A 25,376-nucleotide genomic window follows, 5' to 3' on the forward strand; every position below is an offset into this window, starting at 1 on the left:
ATGGGCAAACGCACCACTTGCTAAACTAAAAACAATAAACTAGAGCTCAAACCTTACTTGGCTTTTTAGTTTTGCTGCGTTGCGCATCTATGGGCTCTTGGTGTGGTCTTTTCAATATTTTTCACTTTTATTATTATTTTACATATATATATATATATATATATATATATATATATATATATATATATATATATATATATATATATATATATATATATATATATATATATATATATATCAACGCACAGCCGAAACCGCTGAAGCTTCAGACTTGAAATTTGGCAGGCATGTCCGCATGATTACAAAAGTAACCCCTAAGAAAGGATTTTTCGAAATCTCAATTAGTTCGGGAGAAATTAATTAAAACCCCTTAATTTCTGCGAAATTAAAAACCTGTCATTGAAATTCAAATCCCTTATTTTCGAAGGCTTTCCTCCATTCAAATCATTATTCAGTACTTCATCTGAACTTTTGGTCGATAGCGAACTATAAATTTGATATTGTTTTTGTTTCTCACCGTGATTCTTCGAGGCTTTTCCCAAGTCAAATCATAATGTTTCTGTCTTTTGCTTTTATTTTTTCAAAACTAGAAACGAAGTTTTTAAGAACATCATCACAGGCGGACTATCCTTTTGAATTTAGAAGAGTGCAGTTTCCTGTCAAAGTTTGCTTTGCAATAACCATTAATAAGTCACAAGGACAGACATTAAAAGTAGCAGGGATCGATTTAAGAGAAGCCTTTTTTTCACACGACCAATGTTATGTAGCTTGCTCCAAAGCCAGTTCATCAGGCAGTTTAATAATTTTAGCACCAGAAAAAAAAAAAAACTAAAAATGTTGTATACAAAGAAGTTCTAGCTTAAACATAGGTACAACAATAAAATGGATGACCTGTGTTTGCAAAGATAATCAATACTTTAAAAGGATCGTTAATAACAGTTAAAGATCGGTTAAGGACAAGGGCATATATATATAAGGAGTCCAGGGTCCCCGGGATCCTCCCCAAATTAGAAAAAGTTATAGGTAATAAGTAATTATTATAGGGGATTTTCGAAACTAGGTGGACCAAGCACTGTTAACCCCTGCTAATTCCATTATCCGAGCAATGCCAGGTACGGGAATGCTAGTATATATATATATATATATATATATAGTTAGAATAATCTTACGACGGTTAAACGAATTCACCAATTTTTGCTGAAATTTCTGAACATTTGAACATTTTGCCAATGTTCTTATAAACATAGTTTGCTTTAAAGTTAATTTTCCTTTAATAAACAACTATATCTTTTCTCATTTTTTCTATGCATAACATTTAATTAAATCCTAAAAAAGATTTAGTTGTGGGAAAATATTGTTTAAATCACAATAAATTCTTAGAAGATCAATGTCTAAATTATCAAAAATGTTACGATTTTCAAATTGAAATTAAAATAATAATATTGGATTTTCTTCGTGTGAATTGAATTAAAGTCGGCTGTGGGCAGGGGTGTGCACAAAAATTTTGTGATCCGTCACAAATGACTTTTACGAGCCCCCTCCATACTGTTTACCCCTACGTCCCACACTGGCGTAACTACGTACCGCACGACCCCGCAATGCGGGGGGGGGGGGGGCGGAGTCGGAAAGGGCCCGAAAATTTTTGAGCTTTGTTTTCATTCAATTTTATAAAAAATTCTGTAAATCAAACTCAGTTTGAAAAGCTTATATTGGTTCTGGAGGCCCCTAGAACCCCAGAACCTATCGACGTTGATCCTCGATTAGGATATCGGGGGCCCCAGGCCAGACATTTTTTCGGGGCCCTCTTGTAGCTAAACGTTACAATTTTTGCCATTTGCTAAAACAGTTTTAGCTAATTCGGGGCTTCTAAAGAGCAGGGGCCCTAGGCCACGGCCTATTCAGTAATCGGCCTGAAAATCGAAAAAAAGGGCCCACGGACCACCTTCAATGTGCGAAAACCAAACCTTGGCACGGCACGGAGCAAAAAGGAGAGAGAAAGGGAAATCCCTGAAAAAGAAAGGGAAAAGAAGGAAAAAGTCCTGACCTAAGGGTAGGGGGGGGAGGAGAGTCGGAATGGGCCCGAAAATTTTTGAGCTTTGTTTTTATTCAGTTTTATTAGTTTTTTTTCTATAAATTAAACTTGATTTGAAAAGCTTATATTGGTTTTGGGGCCATTTAGGGCTATAATATCATTCAAGATCGTCTAAAATTGAGTTTTGAGGGCAATAGTAAAAAAATTCCGGGGGGAGTCCTGAAAACCTTGTCTTCTCATCATTTTTAAATATGGTCCACGTTTGCTTTTCTAGGGCTTTTATTTTAAAAAAAAATTGGGGGGAAAGACTCGAAGCCTCCGTTATCCCAATATCATAGAAAATCACATAAAATTAGGGTTTTTAAAACTTTGATTTAAAAAAAATCCCGGGAGAACCCCGGAACCTTTTATTTCTTTTCAGGTCATCAAAGGCAATTCAATTTCATGAGTTCAATTTTGAAAAATTTCCGGGGGAGAGCCTCCGAACCCCCGTTTCTTTAAAATTATCGAAGAGAATCTAAAACTGCGCTTTGGAAGCTTCAATATCAAAAAATTCCTGAAGTATCTTTCACCCCCTTCAATTTATATAACATCCTAAAAATGCATTTGTGCACCACTTTCAGTGCTGTGAGGGCAAAAAATGAAGGCGTTTGGAACTTTGCCCCGAGATTTTCCGAAATCGAAGATCCAAAAAGGTAACTTAATGATGGCAAACAATTCCATTTTAAATACTTAAATTTCGAAAAATTACAAAGAAGGTGACCAAAACTTTCCCTCTTTTTAATATTGCGTTTTTGAAACTTCAACTTCAAAAATTCATGGACCCAATTTAATCCTTTCTTCAAACGTCACCAATGGTGGCCTACAATTTCATTTTTAGGAGTTCCATGTAGAAAAAATTCTGGGGAAGAGTCCCTCCAATTTAATTCCATCTTCTAACTTCTTCAAAAGTGGCCTACAACTGCATTTTTAGAAGTTCCATTAGTAAAATTTCCTTAGGCACCCCCGCCACCGTTTCATTACGTTTCACGTTTAGCAAAAGTTTGTCCAAAATTACGTTTTTGGAACTTTAATGTGATGAGATTTTCGGAAGAGTCCTTCCCTAAAGTTGGTACACAATCACGTTTGTAAAAACTTTCGTAAAATTTACAGGTAAGACCACCAAACCTTCCATCCTCCTAACATTACTGAGGAACGTTTAAAATTGCTATTTTGGAAATTCAAAAAAATCCTGTAGGCATAGTTCGGAATCTCATTCTTTCAACTAATGTCTTCAAAAAATTGAATCTGTTGAAAAATTTCTGGGGGTTACCTCCGAGCGCCGTTGTTTTACCATCATCGAAGATCTTCTAAAGTTACGTTTTTCAAACTTCTATAATAATTGCAGGAAGAGAGTCACTGACCTCTTTCCATTATGTTAAAAAAGAGACTTATAATCACGCCTTTAAAACTTCAAATTCGAAAAATTTAAGACGAAGAGCCCTGAATCTTCACTATTCCAAATATAGTCCAAAATTCCGTTTGCTAAACTAACATTTTAGAAACTCCCCCCGATCCCATATTTTTGTACAAGTATTATATTTACAATTAAATTCATATTGCTTATTCTTTTTCTCCTCATCGTGATGGCGAACTCTCCAGATTTCTGCCGACTAAAAACTCAATATGCCCCCTCCCCTCTTTTTCTCTCTCTCCCTGTATATATATAAGTGTGTGTGTATTTATGTTTGAAAATAAATTGCAGGGACGACAAATTTGAAAAATTGTACTACAAATATAGATTAATACAATTTTTAGTAGGGGGGCCAAAGCCAGATTTTGCGGGTGGGTCGAAAATTTGAAATTACGCTACTGACGTTCCCACCTATATTTCACCCTCATTTTAAAAACCCGGGCTCCCTTTAAGTTCGGGCTAACAAGTGTTCCTCCCCCCCCCCCTGTGCGCGCCCCTGGCTGTGGGTAATATTATTTTGCTGCTGTTGTCAACAATAAACTTTTCAAAAGAATTAATGTATGATTCGAATTTGTTTGAGTTCCATTGTTGAATGTTTGGAAAATTAGCTCACTTTTACCAAGTGTATTCTCAAAAATACTTCAGAATTTCTGTTTGCAAGATTCTCCTCTTTTCCCAGAAAAATTCATCATATCCATACTTCGATGCGCAGCAAAAATTGACATCGTCGCTAAATGATAATATTGGCGACCAAATGATTAAAGCGGCAACCATAGCGATTAAGCCGAACTTGTCGGCCGGCGAAGTCGGCTTGCAAAATTTGTGCAGATGGTGAAAGATGTTGATTAGGCCGTTGGTGTGCCGAGTTATGTGACCTGCGGGTTATAAAATGCTATATAGTTGTTTCTCATGGAGTTATTATAGTACAACATCCTAATCATCATCCTGGATACATCTGAGTTTTCAGATATGGAGCTGTCGTCGCAAGGCGACGACGGCGTGTATACTGCTGAATGTATCGAAAAGAAAAGAATTCGGAAGGTAAACAAATGCTTCGAATCGCTACGCGAGTGGCAAAGCTAATTTTCTTTGCATATGATGCAATCGCCGGCATTGTCATTATCAACTGAGTTTTCTAATAAGGTTTTTTTCATGTTTTAGGGTCGCGTGGAATACCTTGTTAAATGGAAGAATTGGAGCCGTAAGTAAGTAAAATCGCAGGATTATTTTGAAGTGTGATTTGTGTTAAAATTTAGCTGTGCGGCTTAACAAAATTGGAATACATGGATTACAGTGGATTATTTTTATTGTTCAGGCATAACACATGGGAGCCGGTGGAAAATATTTTGGATACTCGCCTACTGGAAGCCTTCGAAAAAAGGTAAGACATTTCTTGTACACAATCAATATGGCCGCCACTAGAGCATGCGCTGTGGAACTTATTTTTTTTAATTTTTTCTGTGATTTAACTTTTATGGAAAATGTATGTATGTTTTCAGTGCTTTAATGATGAAAATAAGAAAAATGTCATAAATTCTGAACCCCATGGATTTTTTATGGTGCCCATGAAATCTTGACAAGTCTGTCCTAATGTTTATAAAATTGTTTATAATAATACATTAAAAAATTTAATCTATTTTACCTATGTCCGCCGAAAAAGTTAAGGGTCGTTTCACGGTATTTTTGACATTTACGTAGAGTCCGTAACGTGACCTTTGTTTGCCATAACTTTTTAATTTACTGTTTGATTTGCAAATTTTTTAATTTGAGTTGGTGTGTCGAAGGGTAAAGCTCAAAATAAAATAATATGCTAATCAAACAGTAAATTAAAAATTTATGGCAAAAAAAGTGATCACTTTATGGACTCTACATAAATATCTAAATTATCATGAAATGACTCATAAACCATATCTGTATGTGTAGAAAATCCTGCCCCCTGCCTTGTTCAAGGCATTTTTAATGTATGGAGAGAAATTACCTACAAATAAGGATAATTGTTGAGAATATAAGGGAAGTAATGCATTTTGAATGGCATATTTCAGTGATTCCCAACCTTTCTAGCTTTGTGGTCTACCAGTTTTGAAAAAAATAAATAAATAGATAAAGTTTGAGGTTGAGTGCTAAATGTACAACTTAAAATGACAATGATTAATAAGCATGACTGTGATGTGCACCTATGTGAATATTTACTAAGAGATACTGTCAAGAAGAATTAAAGAATATTTTTTTCTAAATAAAATATGTATTCATCAAGAAAGCAGAAAATGGTTTTTGCTGCCAACATTTCTCTCAATCCGTTTGAAGTTTCTTCGAAATTTGAATGTGTTAGAGGCTTCTGAAAAAAAAAAATTCTTCTTTAGGTTGGTCTATAATCGGGAGTGTACTGTAGTTTTGTCTTTTTTTCAATGGGACGACAGGACAACTTTGCCACTCATATTTTTCAGCATCTTTGGAATGATTTTGTAATAATTTTGGATCTAAGACAACTACAGTAGGGGCATTCCACGGTATTTTTGACATTTATGTAGAGTCCGTAACGTGACCTTTTTTGCCATAACTTTTAAATTTACTGTTTGATTAGCATATTATTTTATTTTGATCTTTTCCTACCAACACACCAGCTAATATTAAAATAATTTGCAAATCAAACGGTAAATTGAAAAGTTATGGTAAAAAAAGGTCACGTTACGGACTCTACATAATGTCAAAAATACCGTGGAATGCCCCAGTATCATTTCAGTTAAACGATTTTCTCAATTTAATGACACATTTTGCTGGTTCGATGATCTTAGTCCGTTGGTCTGTATAGTCTTCGATTTGACAATATCTTTGATTTAACAATAACTTTCTTCAGTCCCTTGACAATCTTTAAATTGAGGTTATCAGATACCATATGTCATTTAAAAAGATCATATTTCTGCCAGTGGGAAAAAATTTAAAAAAATGTTTCTTTTTTTCAAAAAGCATGCAGGAGGGGTAAGCATCACTCCGCAGGGTTGGTTAAAAAAACGTTTTTTTTTTTTTTGTTTAAACCGGGTTTATTTGGATTTTTCACTCTTTATAAGAAAGACAATTTTATTTTAGGAAAATCATGAAGATTTTATCACTTAACTGTTAAGGAATGTTTAATATTCATTTGTACCTAATTTCTTCATAATTAATTAAATAATTAAGAGTAAAATCTTGTAATTTCATTTCATCATAATGTAGAGATTTCTATAGGAGAATATTGTTAGAAAATCTTTAAACTATTATAAAAAATACAAAACATAAATAGGCCTTGGTATAAATGATCAAGAATTAACTGTGATAGTTCAAACATTATTAACTACTACAAATAACCAAGAATAAATTCTTGTAAATTAATTTTCTCATAGTCATAGCTATCTACAATAATTAAAAAAGTTAAAGTAAAGTTAAAATCATGCAGTCTTAAACATGGAAAGTATTTTACAGTATCTACAAATGAATCACAAGTCTGATGTACATTACAGAACTTTAAAAATCAAAAAGATCAACGCAGATTTTGTTTAAAGATTCAAAAAAAAAAAAAAAAAATCATGTAATTTATTTACCTAATGTATTAGTGACAACAGTTATAGAAACAGGACAAGTAGTTTTTAAGAAAACTGTTATAGAGTATTTCTTCTGGTTTAATGCGTTTAGGAATACATTTTCTTATCAAAAAAAAAAGTACTAATTAGGAGCCTCAGTATGAAACTCTTTTAACACATTTTAATAATGAAGACTGTCATAAAAATTAGTGTTTGATTCTTCCACCATTCATAACTGAGATTTTTTTTTATATTTGGATAAAAAAAAAGTTCTTTGAAAGGTGAAAATTTGGCATTATTGTTTTTTTTTTTTTTCAATAAGAGCACTGAGTTACATGAATATTTTCTGTTTTAATAATTTTATGTATTTTCTTTTCTTGCTCCGACTGTATCATCTAAGTGTGCAGGTATAAGCAGAATTTTATGCCTATTCTAAGTATTCTTGGACTTCTTTATAGTTATTTTTTTTCTCTTGCCATTTAAATATTCTAGCTTTAAAATTTAAATACACTATGCATCACTTCAATGATACATAATCTATCTCAAATAATCTATGAAGTTTTGGTTGAAATATGCTTTTCTTACTATTTTTAAATGTTAAAGTCTGAAAAAAAAAAAATTGAATAAATAAAAAAAGAGCTACTTGGATTTTTTTTTCTGCGTAATTTAGAAAAATTTAGTTGGTCTCCCTTGTATATTTATGTACCTAATAGGAAAGCTGCATTGATTTAAAAAAAGAAAAAACAGAAGAAAAACTATTTAGCAAACTTGCATTACTTTAAAAAATATATAAGTTTCTAAATTTATTAAATCTAATTTATCTGTAAAGCTTTGCTAGTTACTTTGCATCAATTAGATTTTACTCTTTGTAAGAATATGTAAAATTCATGAAAACATTTGGAGGAGAACGATGAAGTTTAAAAAAACAAACCATTTTGGAAGAAAACCACATGATTTTTTAAAAGAAAAATCACTTCGTTTAAACCATCGTGGTTGAAACCAAACAACCCTGTCACTTTATCATCCCTTGGTGACGGTCATGCATTATATCAATGGTCCCCCCCCCCCAATAATATGGATCCTGCAACACTTCTGTGCAACAGATCAAACTTGTCCACACCAAAAAGACTTGTCTGAGCACTTGTTTATGCACGTAAATAGTGTAGATTTCAGTAAGTGCGGTAGATCTAAAGAATTAGTAAGTAGTTTAGATTTAAAAATCAGGTTTCAACATGTTCGGTGACCTTTGAAGGTTTATTGTCATTGGAAATGAGGAGTAAGAAACAAATAAGTGAAAGGCTGCAAATAATTAGGATTAAACTACAGTATATGCAGTAGGTGCCACATAATGTGATCACGGTTAATGTTATCATTCGCTTAATGTTATCAGTATCACGAAGTCCAGAGACACTTGTATACTAACACGTGTAAAAAACGTCGGATATTGTAATCAGTGTCTTCGTTTATTGTTATCGTTTTTCATAAACTTTCAAATTGTTCAAATTGTTTTCAAATTTTCATGGTTGCAAGTGGTAAGCTCTTCTCACTTAGAATTAATGTAGATTCCTGAAGGAAGAGCGCTGTGATTTAACTGTCGGGGAGAAAATAAACATTTTAAAACGCTTCGACAATTTACCCATGCTGAGTCAAAGAAATGCAGCAGAGCTAAAAATTTCTCAGACATTACTTTGTGAGTTCCTAAAGAATCGAGACGAGATTGAAAACAAAGCGATAAGCTAAATGAAAACTTAAACAAAGGAAACCATGCTGGTAATAGGGAAGTTGCAACCTATTAAATGTTCATGTTTTGGCTATTGGATATTGTTAATTGACCCTCAAAACTAAAAACTTCACCATCGCCGAATTTTAAAACACCGTGGTTGATTTTTAATGAATTTTTAAAAATCCACGCGCAAAAGTGCGCTCTTCTGAAACGTCACGAGCTTACGTCACAGGGCACTAATGGGCAGCCTTCCGCCGAAGATCCCTTGTTTTCGCTAGGAATATTTTGAGCGCGCTGATATTTATATTTTTTAGAAATTCAATAATCCTTTTGAACACACTATGGAGACCGGATTCGTTAAAGCACAATCTAAATAATCTTCCTCATGTAACATCAATGAGGATATTCGAATATTTCCGAGAGGATGAGAGGTTTAATGTTCCAGAAACACGAGGAGTTAAATGCGAGGAGATAGCCTTTTACGGTTCGTCTTTGAAGTCGAATGCGTGACCTTCGGCTTCTGCCCTACCGGAAGGCGCATAACGTCATTTCCTATGCCATCTGACGTCACAGGCGCTTGAACTTTAAAAATTAATTTAAAAAAAACTACTTATCGTATCGCAAAAATTTTTTCCCCTATGATGTTCATACATGTTACTCTATCATATAAAAATAAAATTGAAAAATCGAAAACTTCCCTATTGAATCTGCTTTGAAACTGTGGTCTACAAATGTAAGGGAAGAGGATGTTCGAGTAAACGGTCATATTTTATATCACCTATTACCATGTGTTTCAAAATTGCATATTTTAGTTTTTCCTTTTATGATTAAGATATTTGTATTCTACTGATTTAGTAATTTATAATTAAAAATCGTTTTTAGCCGAGTCGTAATTTAAATTTACGGTTGCAAAAATAAAATCTTCTTAATTGGAAAAAAAAAAAAAACAACTCTGTGTCTCCTGGATTCTTTTCGGTTATTATTATCAAATTGTGTTTGTCCCAAAGTGATCACATTAAGTGGCTCTTACTGTACCCCAATTTAACAATTGTCAAAGAACTGGAAAGAGTTATCTTTAAATTGAGGAGCATAAACATTCAAGGCAGTCAAACTGGGATCAGTTAAAAGTATCATTAAGTTGAGGAAATCATTAAATTTAGTATTGTTAAATCAAATTTATTCCGTATTTTGTTGCTTACTTTATTTCAAAAACTAATAACAAATAACATTAATTTTTTCTTTTATATAGCCTATTGGTTAAAATTATTAAGTTTTAAGACTAATGTTGTCAATTTAAAAATATGGAGAAGATGTTCTATTTCATTCACTGGATCCAAAAAATGTGTAACATTTCTTGGATCCAATGATATTTGATTAAGTGAGACAGACAGAGTATATGTAACTTTTAAACTAAGTCTCATATCTGATATTTATTTTTGAATTAAAATTTTTAGACAACAAATGTTTAATGAAATCGTAAAGAATGGTGATGCAAAAAGGGCATTCAGAGGTTGTTTGAAAAAATACGAAACATTTGAATAATAAAGAAAGAGAATAGGGAAGTTGCAACCTATTAAATGTTCATATTTTGGCTATTGGATATTGTTAATTGACCCTCAAAACTAAAAAATTCACCATCGCCGAATTTTAAAACACCGTAATTGATTTTTAATGAATTTTTAAAAATCCTCGCGCAAAAGTGCGCTCTTCTGAAACGTCACAAGCCTACGTCACAGGGCGCTAATGGGCAGTCTTCCGCCGAAGATCCCTTGTTTTCGCTAGGGACATTTTGAGCGCGCTGATATTTTTATTTTTTAGAAATTCAATAATCCTTTAGAACACACTATGGAGGCCGGATTCGTTAAATCACAATCTAAATAATTTTCCTCAGGTAACATCAATGATGGTATTCGAATATTTCCGAGAGGATGAGAGGTTTAATGTTCCAGAAACGCGAGGAGATAAGCCTTTTACGTTTCGTCGAATGCACATCCTTCGGCTTCTCCCCTATTGGAAGAGTGCATGACGTCACAAGTGCTTGAACTTTAAAAATTAATTTAAAAAAAACTACTTATCGTATCGCAAAGTTTTTTTCACCTATGATGTTCATACATGTTACTCTATCATATAAAAATAAAATTGAAAAATCGAAAACTTCCCTATTATCAGAAAAAATATTTTAGAATTATTTTATTAATTGGGGTGCAATATTAAATATCTAAATTAACTGACATGACTCAAGTTTTTCAGAGAGCCTAAATAAATGAATGAATTTTTGTAACTCATTAAAACCCCTGACTGAGTTGCAAGAGGGAAATATGAAGATCCTTTTAAAAGCCTTTTCTACTAAAAAATCAATTAAAAGTATTTTATTTGTTTTCAAAGAGAAACTGGCAACAAATAAATATTTTAAATCATTGCATTTTCTTTCCTCGTCAGCCAACAATGAATTTGGTTACCAACTGCGTGAACAAAAGCTTAGCCGTATTTAAAATCTGCTTTAAAGAGTTATAATTCAAATTCTATATAGCATGAAAGTGCCAAACATATTCTATCAGATGCAGAGAAAATTACTTTTTATATTGGTACTAAATTTTTAAATATGTTTTCACTGCAAAAATTGCAAAAAACCTTTTGGAGGTTTAGAGTTAATATCTCTTAATTAATGTCACCTAAAGACACAATCTAGCGAAGGATACTCATTCAACTCCACTTTCAAACAACAAAAAATAAAAAAAATTCAAAATCAGTCCTTCCGTTTCGGGGCTAACGGACAGATACACAGACACATCAAACTTATAAACCCATTCCTTTATGTGTCAGGGGTTGAAAATAGAAACTCAACAATATTTGGGTAAGAAAAACTAAATGTTGTACAGCCCATATCGTTGTCTGCAGTGGCGGATCTAGAATTCGAACAGGGGGGGAGGGGGAAGCTAACCGTCAAAGTGGGGAGTCTCTGTTTCAGAGGGTCTTTTTTCCCCCCGTTTTTTGCGGGTACTCTCGATTACCGGGGGGGGGGGGGGGAGCCGTTGCTCTTAGAGGAACAGACACCCCTGTTTAAACAATATGAAATTTTATCTATAAGCGATCTCTCTCCCGAAAAATTTAGGACTTTAAATATGGTTATTTACTTGAAATAAACTCATAGAATGTAATCTGAAGAATATAAATACTTCGCGAATGTTTTAAAGACATAAAAATGCTATATACATCTGTTTGGATATTAGCGACAAATTGCCGCGCCATGGCCAGAGTTATGGCGGAATTGCAAGCATTGCAGCATCCAGAGACTGCAGTTGCGGTCTAGCTTTATGCTCATGAGTCTGGAGTAGCTAAAACCATGCTCAAGCAAAAACCTCATATAAAAGCTGAGTAGATTATCACATTGGTAGATAAAAATACGTTCACATAACAGAAAGAGGTATATGCTAAAATGATGGTATGGCACCCGATTGAAAAAGTGAAGATAAAAGCTTGGGATAAACATTATACCCCAGCTATTGCTAGAGAGAGGTCGTAACACATATCCGGTTCTCTTGGACATTGCTAGATGATGCATTGGGGATCAGGGGCTGTCTTCTGAAATTTTTTTATGTTGATGTTCTGAAAATACAATTTTAGGTTATATTTTGATGAAATGGGTTGTCTCCCAAGGAAATGTTTCAAGCTTGAAGGCCTGAAAATGAAACTTTTTAATTAAGCACTTTTATTACACTTGGCCTGATTGTCACGGAGTTACCTGAGGTCTGGTTTTGCTTGTATCTCAGCAACTGGAGACTTTTTGGGATTTCACTAAATTATTTGCTTAATCATAAGGTACATTTTAACGCTGAAATATTAAAATTCTAGAACAAAATTATTGTTTCGGTTAGGATGAAAAACAGCACATTTCATTTAATTTCTCCATTAAATGTTTAAATATAAAACCCTTTGTTACAAATTTTGGTGCCTTGCAATAGTAATGTTAATAGTAATCGTAATGAAAAATTTAAATCAAGGCTTCTCTGGACAAAAAAAATTTTGTTTGAAAACGAAAAACTTTAAAATAACAGAATTGTTTAAAAAATACTAAGCACTTTTCATAATGCACTCAAAATGACAAAATAACTTTTCTGGGTCAGAAAGGACAATTTAAGTGTATTCCTGCAGTTTTCATTTATTTCAAGAAAAAGACCTTCTCAAACGAAGAAAAGTGCGCTCAAGTCATTTCAAACTGAACTTTTCCATTAAGAAATGCATGTTTCAATGCTCAAATTTATGATTGAAAGCTAGATAATGATAAAATATTCTCTACATGACTTGAGCTGCACTTTTCTTCGTTTGAGAAGTCTTTTTCTTGGAATAATTGAAAACTACAAGAACACTTAAATTGTCCTTTCTGAACCAGAAAAGTTATTTTGTCATTTTGAGTGCATTATGGAAAGTGCTCAGTATTTTTTTTTTTTTTTAAATCTGTTATTTCAGGTATGTTAAGGGAACAGAAAGTGTTTAAGGACTTTCCCTACAAATCTTCGACATTAAAGCTAGAAAAGCAATATCAAGCTTTTTTAATGCTGTTAGGGGAAGGAGATTCGGGAGCTATTCTCCGTCTTAAAACATATTTTAAATCTTACTTAGCCGACTATAAAAATAGAGAAGAAAAATTTCGTAGTTTGTGTGTGTGTGTGTGTGTGAAATTGAAAAGCCAAAATAAAATTTCATTCCATGTTTGTGCGTCCAATTTAGGGGTGAAGATTAAATTGGGGAAAAAAGCTAGAAAATGTCCTCTAGGTAATCTTTGATGACATTAGGGGGAAGCTGGGGTTCACCGGTGGAAATGTTCTGAAATTAATGCTCTAAAAACAGTTTTAGGCTCTCTTTGTAAAAGTATTGCAGTATTTAAAATCTCCGAAAATTCAGTTTTATCCGGCATAAATTCTGATCTTGGAGAGGGGAGGGAGGCTACAACCCCCTTAGCCAGGGAACGGAGTAAAATATATGACTTAATTTGAAACTAATAACTTTAGTTTAAAAAGCTTTGACAGCAGGACAAAGTTTTTTCCTCTAAGCCTTTCCATGCCATTGCAAATCACATTATGATCTGTTGTAAGTTTTGGCCAAATGCTAGAAGGGGCTACTGTTCCCCCCCCACCCCCAACCTAATATTCATCGCCACCATATATAGTGTGTATATTTATTTAAATATAATGCATATATGAATTTGTAAAAGTATTCGATTTCGTCTAGGGCTATTTTTGACCTCATGGGAAGGGGGGGGGGTGTCTACAGAACCCTTATCCTGGGAACAAGGTAAAATATTTATGGCTGGTTTAATATGAAAGTAATTAACTTTCAGATGAAAAAAAAAAAGATTGCAAAACGAAACTACAGTGAAACCTCCGAATAGCGGACAGTCAAGGGACCACAAGTTTTGTCCGTTATTGGGAGGTGTCCGCTATTAGGAGGAACTACTTAATTTACCTTTTTCAATATGGGCTGTGTTCCCTTTGTAGAACACAATCGAAACAATTGCGAAAGGTTTACTACATTTTACGTCAAGAGTAATTAATCTGTTTTTTCTTAATAAAGGTATACTGACAGAACACACTTGTCTTAAAAAAGCATTTAATCAATTAAAGTAATCAGTTAAAACAGTTTGACATCTCTTTTTTACATTACAAGCCTGTTTCTCAATATAAATATTTAAATCATTTACCTTAGCAAGTCCTTCAGTGTCCTCTTTGCTCAGGAAAAAGTTTTTCAATTCTTTACTGTATTTCAGTGCTTCCGAAAATTCTCTACTTGTGCAATTTTTTTATGGTTAATTTATTTGTTTTATCTAGAGTATCACTATTGCATGAATCACAGTTGGCAATATGACCTTGAATATAGGCAAATCTTTTTCATGTCTAAAAATTAAACAAACCAATGAAACCACGGTACCATAAAGCCGACTACTACCGGCGCCGGTCTGCTCAATTGCATCTCCAGAGAGCCCCAGTTAGAAAAAGCACCCAGTTTCCTCTTTTTTATCTTAACTTTTGAATAGTTATTGTGTACAAAATTCACTAAAATGTTAAGAAAAACGTACGTTAATTGTTAGACTGACATCAGTTTTGACTGACATCAGTTTTCACTTATCTGCTTTAACACTCTCAAAACTAGCCATAACAAAATTATGACTTGTTTTTTTCTTTTTTATTTTTCGATGCTCTCAAAAAGTACCATGTCTTTTATTTATTTATTTATTTTTTCTGCCCCCAACTTTTAAGCCCATATCGCTGCCTCTGCCCATTACCACCCTTTTAATTCCAAGAAACAGTGATAAGGAAATGACGGGGGGGGGGGAGAATATCAGTTGTGGAGGATGAAAAGCTTTGTAAGGCAAGCAGTTACTAAGATATTCTGTGAAAAGAAAAAAAAAACGGAAGTGCTACGATCGCAAGGGAAATTTTTTGTGAAATAACTGTCCGTTATTCGGAGTGTCCGTTATTCAGAGTGAATTACATGAAATGGCCTATATTGAGGGACTGGGACTTGCAAAAATGTCCGTTAATTAGAGGTGTCCGTTATTCGGGAATGTCCGTTAAGGGAGATTTCACTGTATTTCCTCCAAACCTTATCATTCCAGATCACAATTAAATCTGTTTTTAGTTTTGACCAAATAGAAGAAGGGGTTACAGTCCCCTGTCCCCCCTCCCCTCTCCTTTCATTAATATGCCACTATGTATAGTAGTTTCTTCAAATATAATGCATATTTAAATTTGCGAATGTATTGTAGTATTAAAAGTCTCTGTTTTTTCGATTTTATCTAGTGTAAATTCGAACCTCTAGGGGAGGGGGCTATACTGCCGTGTGCGGGTAAACGGCAGTAACTGCAGATTTTTCGATTTTCATTTTTTTGCATTTTTGATATCTATATTGATATAGTTTTATGGTACAAACATTTTTATTTGGTTACCGCAGAAAAAAAAGCATTTTTTTACCAGTGGTAATTAGCAGTAACTGCTTTTTTCGCAACATTTTGCGGGAAGTCGGCAGTATGTACTTACTGCTCTTTACCTACCCACGGAAGAACGAAAACTTTCTCCCGTTGGCAGGCAAACGGCAGTAACTGCAAATTTTTTGATTTTCATTTATTTGCATCTTTGAAATTTTTTGCTCACAACCGTTCTGTCGTGGGAAGGTAAACGGCAGTGACTGCGAATTTTTTCACTTTCATCTTTTTTTGGATTTCTGAGATCTATATTACTATTTTAGTTTTATGGTGCAAACATGTTTATTTGCTTGCGGCTAAATAAGAGCATTTTTTTGAACCGCGTTGATTAGCAGTAATTGATATTATCGCTGCATTGTGCAGGTAATCAATAGCATATATTTACTGATCTATACCGGTCCATAACCATTGCCCGAAGAAAGAAACATAAATGAATCGCTACCAAAATTTGCACCAAGACGCAAAAACCGTTTTCACGATTTTTTTAAAACTCGACTAAGCTTAAGCAATAGCGCCCCGATTGGAAGTCATTGTGTGGCCTCTCAAAAAATTCTTTTTTCAGCAAATTTAGAGACAATATTGCATTTTTAAAAATGATTCCTAGTCGCTTCTCGTCAGATGTAGATATGCGTGCCAGGTCGTATTTTATCAATCGGCAAAATTGGGAATTATCGCATCTCAAAAATTTAACTTCGGGCATCCTTCAGCGCAAGAGAAACTTAAAACCATTACTTGAGGAAAATAACCATACTTTATTTCAAATAAAGTCGAAGAAAACGTTTTGTAATTTCACAGACCTCAGACATTAAAAAAATTTTCTTTGATTCGTCATATTCGGGTTCTAAAAACAATAAAACAAAATCAGTTCTTGGTAACATAAAGTTATAAAGGTAACACACGAGCAAACACAAGCAATACTTGGCAGACGATAAATAAACGTGTAGCAACAGAATGATTTTGTTCCATTTGTTTTGTTTTGACGCAGACGATATTTTCCGCAATTTTTAATATTAAGCGGCTGCAATTTTAGTTGTTCGATGAGTGCCATTGTTAAAATACGAAGCATTTCTTTTGCCTAAATTTCCAGAGATTTATTGGAACATTAAGCAATTTTTCATAATTTGTAAAAATGCCTAAAGAATCGTGCAGTTGCCAAGTGACAACACAGGAACATTAAAGAGTTTTCGATAATGCCGTAAGCAATCTAAATATATGCCTAGAAATAGGAGCAAGAGCACTCATTCAATCCATCCTCAACTTGAAATTCCATGCAGAATGCTGAAGTTCTTCCGGCGGAGACAGCACATTATGCTGCCCTTTTCCAAGACTGCCTACAAAAATATGACGTAGAACTCAGGCTCAACGCATTGCTCGAGATGCGTAAAAAAAAAAAAAATCTACTGAAATGTTTTAATATTCAACGTTTTATTAAAGTCAAAAAATATAAACTAGAAATCTGAGTTTGTTTAGCAAGGACTGTTTAAATAAGCAAGTATATCTGGTATTTGGGTAGGTACGTATATGTTATTGCATTAAATTTCTATCAAATGTATGTAGGTCATTTTGTTTGATACATATTTAAGTTATAAATCTTTTTCAATCAACATTTATACATAAAGGCATTTATTTTCATTTTAGTATGTAAGATTTTTTTTTTAAGTTACATTTAATTCATTTATTTTAAATTCATGTCAAGTGTATACATGGTATTTATTTATGTTTTAAAAACAAAATATATTATTCACTTTGAAATGAATGTACTTCGTAATAACATATCTACTCCGTATTATGTCGAATCTGTAATTATTGGTCATTAAATAGCATATTGTGCAGTTAATGCTAATTACCAGTCAAAAGTGGATGAAATATACTAGTGCGAAGAGCAGGTAAACGGCAGTATCTGCTTTAATCAAAATTTTGATTAAAACATCAAATTGAAACAGATTACCCAAAAAAATATTTTGATATAAACATATAGAATCACCTAAAATCAAATTTTCATATTTTATTAATGTTTGTGGGAAATCAAAAACGCGTTTCTTCAAATATCTCAAAAACTCATTTTTGTAGATACTGCCGTTTACGTGCACACGGCAGTATATTTAATAAATGGTCATTGTTCAAAAGAACAACTGCTGATTTTTTAAAAGATTGCACTGCACCATTCATTTTAGGATGCCAGTCTTTTAGACTTGTTTGTTCACAAACCACACATCCTTACTAAAATTTAATTTATTTTGTTTCTCATATTGTACTGAAATTACTTATGCAGTTTATGAGTTTCTGATTTTTGTTTGTTTGTTCATGTAAGCTCTGATATGCTAATTTTTTAAACTTTTTTTTCAGTCAGAAAAAAGAACCTGCCAAAAGGGGACCTAAGCCAAAAAAAGACAGAAGCCTTGTAAGTAGTTTCAATTGTTAATTAAAACCTTGACTACCCCACCCCTGTCAAATAATTAGGTAAATACCACATTTCAAGGTCTTAGCTACAAAGAATTCCTCCATCATATATATATATATATATGTATATATATATATATATATATATATATATATATATATTTTTTTTTTTTTGAGCTCTAGTTTATTGTTTTTAGCTTAGCAAGTGGTGCGTTTGCCCATTGTTACTCTATATTACATGTACTGGAGCTTAAACATTCTCTTCTAGTTTATAGTTAAAATTTTGGTCTTTTGACCATAATTAATGAATCCTCCACGGCTGATGAGCTCTGGATTCACTCTTTTTCTATTCCTACTTAATAGCTGTTTGCATTTTTCCTTTTTATCATCATTTGTTATTTATAATTTGTTTAATTTTTGTAATTCTGTTTGCTTAATTTTATATTTACTTGGCTTTTTAGTTTTGTTGCGTTGCACATCTATGGGCTCTTGGTGTGGTCTTTTCAATATTTTTCACTTTTATTATTATTATTATTATATATCAAGACTATAATTTACTCTTTGAAGAAATATCCGTTAAAATTGAGGGGGAGTAAGCTTATTTCTAGATAGTTTGGTAGATGTAGGATACAGGAGCAAGAATGTAAAGCTGCTTCTGGACAGGCTAGAAAATTTTTTTTTCGCATTTTATTTCAGCATAAATGCAGCGCTGACTCATTCCCCCCCGACTTACCCCGACCGACGAAATAGCAGAGCCGGGAACACCTTTACAAACAGCGAATAGAGAATTTAGTCTCACTTTTTTTTAAGGATGCCGAGAAAAACCAAAATGAGGTATAACATAACAACAATAACAAAAACCAATATTAAGTTGAAAATTTAAAAAAAAACATATCCCAGAGGGCCGACCTCAGATTGAGCTGAATTTCGCGGGTCAGAACACGCATCAGCGTTTAAGTCAAGTTTAAAAATCCTTTAGCAAAAAAACTAAAATTGGGGATAAAGTCTTTAGCAAAATGCTAAAATTCAGGCTTGACATCTTTGAAGAAATAAATGCACATTATGTGATATCTTTTAAAAATTTGAAATGAAAAATTCAAAATTGTTCTTGATATTGAGAGAGCAAACTTTTTTTTTCTGAAAACCACCAACAATGTATTTATTGGGGGGATAAAATGCCCATTAAGACGAAATATTGTTCAACTTAATAACAGTTTATGCATGTTAGATATGATTTATAAATACGATTAAGTTCAATATCGCTTCCTCTTTCTGATTGTACACTTTTTTCCCCCCTTCTTTTTCTTGTTATATTGGAGCAAAAAAGCGAAAATGCTTTGTTCCACTTTCGCAGTTTAAATAGTATTTTCGCATTTTGCGAGAAATGCGACCGTAGCGGAAACCCTGACACGCATTGCTGACAAATATGAACTGACAGCAGATGGAAATTTTAAATCATTGAGTTTTTTTCTCCTTATCTTCCGACTATGAAATCGCTACCAATCATCCGTATAAAGGCTTAGAAAAGCATTTAAAATTTACTTATCAAGATAGCTCCTACTGTATATAACTTTAAAGTTCCAAATAAATATGAAACGCAGAAAACTTCGTTCTTTCAATTAGGGCCAATATTTTTACGTACCAGTAGCTTTTACTACCATAATTGTTAAAAACGTTAAGTCGGTTTTTAATTAGTAACTCCAGTAATTAAAGTTCTACAAAAACGAGGCCAAGCTCAAAACAAAACACTTTCGAGCAAGTCACCTTTTGAACGAAAAAAGCAACTATCAAAATTGGTTCATCTGTTTAGGAGCTACGATGCCACAAATAGACACACAGATACACACTTTTAAAACTTATTACCCCTTCCTTTTTGCGACGGGTAGAAATTGGCTTCGGAAATGATCCCTTATAATTTAAATAGGGAATAAAACATAATTTAAATGGAATTAGAGTCCTTTATTCAAATATTAAAGAATTTTTAGAATAGAAAAGATCCGTTTAAGATCCGCCAAAAAAAAAGTAACGGATACAGATACGGATCTTTATTTTCCTCCGTATATCCGCAGATCGGATATCCGGAACATCACTAATATATATATATCTATATATATATAAAAATGGAGTTTGGTAAATTTGTTCCCTAAGATCTCAGAAACTACCCGACAGATTTGGCTGAAACTTTCACCGTTTGTTCAGTTTGGTACTGGGAAGGTTTATAGACCAGTTCGAAAAAAATTCAATTGATAGTTCCCTTTTTATTCCAATTTTAGTCCCAATTTTCGCATAAATGCCCCAATGTGGGGGTGGAAAAAAACGTGCACATATTAACATTATATGTCCACCGAAAGCGCCAATTTTTCTGCCGAAGATAGCATCTGTTAGAAGTTTCTCAGTTGAATAAAAAACGAGTTATGAGCTTTTTTGTTCCCTGTTCGAAGGCTTTCATCAACCCAAGTCATTATTTAGTGTGTCATCTCAACTCCCAAGAATTGTTGTATTGTTGAATATTTTTGCGTTTCGTCTGACTTTTTGAGGCTTTTCTCAAGTCAAATCTTAAAGTAACGTTTTCCCACAAGATTGGCTAAAAATAAATGGATTTGGCTGATCATTTTACTTTTAAACGGAACTTATTTAATTAATGGTTTATTGTTATTATTTATGCTGATTGGACACTTGCTCACTATATCCAACCAACCAGCAGAAATATCGCCAGAATTTTTTCAGAAAGATTTCAGTAGCTGATGCATTTGGCAGTTTTTTCCACTGTCGCTGTTTTTGAGCCCAAAGACTACGTAATAATGTTTCTCAGCTTTCACCATATAAACAAAATATCGCTAATCAAAGATACTTAAAAAAAAATACTGTGTAAAATAATTCAACAACTAAATTAGGCAAATCCATAAACCGCACAAAAACTTCCATTAATTTTCCTTTTTGCACGATTTCAAACAATCGCCAAATTTTACTACTTATTTTAGAAACATTTCGGATGAAACCGTTTAGCGATATTTTATTTTGACCAAAAGTATCTCAGCATCTGGCAACAATATTTCTATAATAAAAATTAGTTAGGAGGGAGAGTATTATCGAAAGTGTCCCAAAATGATTCTCGCAAATTTGGTAAGATTTTAAACCGCACCAAGTGCCCACAAAAATTGAAATTTCCCAAAATAACGAAAGCAAGTGTAAGGGGAACACGGGCGGCTACATTTTTAAAACAGTTCGTACATCAATAGCCATACAGAGAAGGTTTTAGATTTAAAAAAAAAGTACTAACAGATAAATCTTTTTAAACTTGTAAAGTTTAATTTCATATTTCGGAAATTCTTCAAATTTGTATATGCTTAAATGTCGTGTTTTCCTTTCTAGTATATATATATATTCTGAATTCTAAATTTGGACCATAACAATGAATTGAATTAATCGTAAGTTGGGAATTAAAAATCTTATGCATAAGTAGTCACATGTCAGTGGTGTATAGTGATGTGAATTGAATAAATTATCCAGTGGGTAGGTAAATATTTTTTGAGTATTTTGCATCCCATTTTAATTATCATTTTTCATATTTTGTGAAATTTATTCAACTCTCATCTTGAAGTTGGTGGCAAAGTCAGTAGATTGAAAGAATTGACAATCAATTAAAAACATGAATTTCTACTAAATTCTTTACTCTACTTTCATACTCTGCGCCTTCTGGTGCTAGTAGAAACTCGGAAATGAACTACTAATGCATTGAAAATCAATTTTTAATGAAATAAATGCTTGTTTTGCTAGAAATTTCTTGTTTAAGTCTTTCACTTAGCAGAATTTTAATTTTGAGGATTGTTGAGAGTGTTAAGAGTTCGTGATAAAACTTCAAACTTTCTTTCAATGACAACACAGTTCTTGAGAAATACACTGGAGATTTATTTACAACTATGTACAAGAAATACCGTTAACAACTGCTAAATTAACCGTAGCAAATACACAAAAAATCAATTAACACCTCGGTCCCACACTGGTTTACATCAAAATACGCAAAAACACGGCGATAAAGGGCTTCCCTAATCTCGATAAAGGGCTTCCCTAATCTCGAAAGAGAAGTTTCCACTAAATTTGAAATGATTCTCGATTTTCTTTTTTTATTCATTCACGAATCTTATCAATGAAAAACAGTGGGACCGTATACTTCAGTCGAATGTTAGGGGGTTGTATGTACATTACAAGAAACTATTTACATATTACGTTACTACAATAATTTTAGATGAAAGATAATGGAATAAACGCCCGATTTTGCCAGATTATGACAAATTGATCATAAAAATAATTACCAGTTACAGAATTTAACAAGAGTTTTCACTGATTTTAAAAATTTCTAGTGTTTTAATGGAATTTCCATTTCTGTCTTGTTTATAAAACTTATGCTTTAGGACTAAACACATGCTTGGTGTAAAATTGTATGCCATGTTTTAAGGTTTAAGACATTTTGCAAAATTTAAGTCTTAAAGATGCGATTGTAGACATCTCATGTAGTCTTAGAAGAAAGAATGGGTTCAGTGACTTTCCTCCGGTAATTTTTTGAAACTGAAGTTCCAAAAAGCGCAATTTTAGACAATCTTCGGGCATGTTAGGGAGAGAGGATATGAAAACATTCCCACTGAATTATTACAAAATTGGAATTGATAAATCAAAATTTAAGAATACCTCTTTTAACGGAAGAAAAAAAACAAGAATAGGTTTGGGGGTTCCTTAGCTAAATCTCTATAATAGTTTGGTCGTTTTAAATAAAAATGATGTAGAAGCACCTCCCTCACCCCCTCCTCTAGTATTTGTAAATCAGATACATAATAAGAGGTAAGGTAAAAAACAATAGCCCCCTCCTTGAAAAATTTCTGAATCAGTCCTTGTTTGACATTGCTTTTTGTACAAATTGAACAAGTAAATAAGTGATGATGTGATTGATATGAAGGGAGATTTTCATGACACATTCAAAACTCAGGGAATTTTTAATAAATATGGTAAGGAAGATTTTTGCTTCGGTATTGGACATAACACCGAATTGTTTCAAGAGCTTTCCAAAAAAAAAAAAAAAAAGGAACTTGATGAACATTTTCAAGCATTCTTCAGTTGAGGCAAACCCAACCTGGCAGCATTATGAAGGCTACACTGATCCTAATCGCAGCATTACAATGCTGTCAGGTTAGGTTTGCCCAGTTATAGCAACATTGAAGATAGTTTAAAACTGCTTTTTTGGAGCTTCAGTCTTAAATTTTTACATGGTTAAAATTTTTGTATGATTTGCTAGAAACAGAAGAGAGAAAAAAAAATCTCAAATTTTAGATCTAAGGAGATTTTTTATGTTCTTGGTAGGAAGATATTGAATTTTAAAAAATGTTTTGTGTGTATCACTATTCATTGTTGTGTTTATTGTTTAGTTATTATAGTAACTCAGCATTTGAAAATTTTCAAAGCATTTGAAAAATAATATTTAAAATTTTTAAAAGCATAGTTCTGCGGATTCAATTTTTTGGCTTAGTGATAACTATATGTTTTGTATAAAATTTATAAAATATGTATTTAGGATTTAGTGTATATGTAGATTATAAAAATTATTTAAAATAAAAAGATGTACCGCATGTATATTGTGTTTAGGCTAAACGGGATTAAATTGAGGGGGGGAGGGGATATTTGCTTTCAAAATCGAATTTGATCAGAAAGGTTGGACTAATTGTTCCAGTCAGTGTGCATCAACGGCTGAAACTCAATAAGTTAAAAAGGCGTGAATATTTTAGATCTCTCCCCCTCGCATTTCAAGCATCTGCCATTGATACAGCGCCGAAAATCCGTTTTTCTCTTCCATTTCACAATCGTGGCAAACCAAATTGGAACGCATCATCATCTGCCAGAGGTCTTTTGTCGGGGACGGCAATCAACATCTGAATGACCCCGCCGTGCCGTTCCGCCTTTTATTCCATGTCGGCAAATAACTCGTGCGGTTCCATTATTATTCATCAGTACGAACCTTCCCCATGATTGTTATTGCCCCTCGCAACGGCGATGCCATGTGATATGTTCCCGCATTTGTCATTGCTTTTTATTTTGCAGGGTTCGAGTGATGCCCCGCCGGAGGCTGCTGCAACGACGAGGAACAACCACCGGGCAGATGGCGAGGAGGGGGAGCCCCCTCCTCCTCCCCTCCCCCGAGAGGAGTCCAGCGACACCGAAGCGAGCGATGCCGAGGAGAAGAAAGAGCCCGCCATCCTCAAGCGCAAGCTGAGGGAGGACAGCGTGGAGGCTTCTTCTCCCTCTAGTCCGCCGGCCGCGGAGGCCAAAAACAAAACGAATCCTGTTTGCGAGTCGCCCGAGCGCGACGAGCCCGCTGCCCAAGGTCACCCCGCGCCCGAGCCGACTCCGAAGCAGCCCGAACCGAACACTCCGAAGGCACCGAGCAATGGACATGCCAAGAAAGTGCCCCAGAGCCGGTCCGAGGGCGGCCGGAAGTCGAGCTCGGGGGGCGGCAAGCCCCAACCCGGAAAGAACTCTCCGCTGGCCAGGGTGCCTGCGCCGAAATCTGGCGGGAACAAGCTGGGCGGCAGCTGCCCGGGGGGGAAGGCGGACTCTCCCGCCAACCACTCCGACCAGGAGAACAATAGCAGCGAGTCGGGGAAGGTCGCAGCTGTCGTCAGCCCCAGCCTCGGCAATCTGCTGCAGCCGAAGAACGGCAACAGCCGCCCCCTCGCGCTCTGGGGGCCGGAGCCCCCCGAGAAGTGGCACAGACTGAACCCGGTCGTCGATCAGATACTGATCACGGACGTCACCGCGAACCTGGTCACGGTCACGGTGCGCGAGTGCTGGACCGACCGTGGGTTTTTCCGGGATCGGGAGTCTCCGGATAAGGTGGGGGCGAACGAACCCAAAGGGATGGAAGTCAATTAGTCAATGTTTCACACCATCTCTTCTCAGTGGCGCACACGGGAATTTCTCAAGGGAGGGGGGGGGGATCCGGGATCGAATGTCCACCCTTCTCATATCATACTCCAACACGCATCCGAACTTATTCTTTTGATCCTTTATCGATTGTCGGGAACAAAAAACCGTTTAAAAAAATTATTGAATAATTACTTAGCATTAGTTAATAAAATAAATTTATGAATAACAAATACTTAAACAAAATATCAGAATGCACGAGAACGATTGTATTTACTTTCCTCGGAGTTGAAAATAAAAACAGTGAAGCAAAATCATCATTCTAG

The 25,376-nt window shown here is 34.2% G+C and overlaps 1 protein-coding gene across 1 annotated transcript; it reads left to right on the forward strand.

Moving 5' to 3' along the window:
* Nucleotides 1–4,454: 4,454 nt before the first annotated feature.
* On the forward strand, nt 4,455–25,376 carry LOC129228686 (chromobox protein homolog 8-like). Its single transcript, XM_054863370.1, has 5 exons — nt 4,455–4,526; nt 4,647–4,690; nt 4,801–4,866; nt 18,088–18,142; nt 24,229–25,376. Exons 1-5 carry the CDS (start codon nt 4,455–4,457, stop codon nt 25,057–25,059), a joined length of 1,068 nt encoding a protein of 355 aa, XP_054719345.1. The 3' UTR covers nt 25,060–25,376.

This window comes from Uloborus diversus, chromosome 8, assembly GCF_026930045.1.
Source record: "Uloborus diversus isolate 005 chromosome 8, Udiv.v.3.1, whole genome shotgun sequence".
Classification (NCBI taxonomy): Eukaryota; Metazoa; Arthropoda; class Arachnida; order Araneae; family Uloboridae; genus Uloborus; species Uloborus diversus.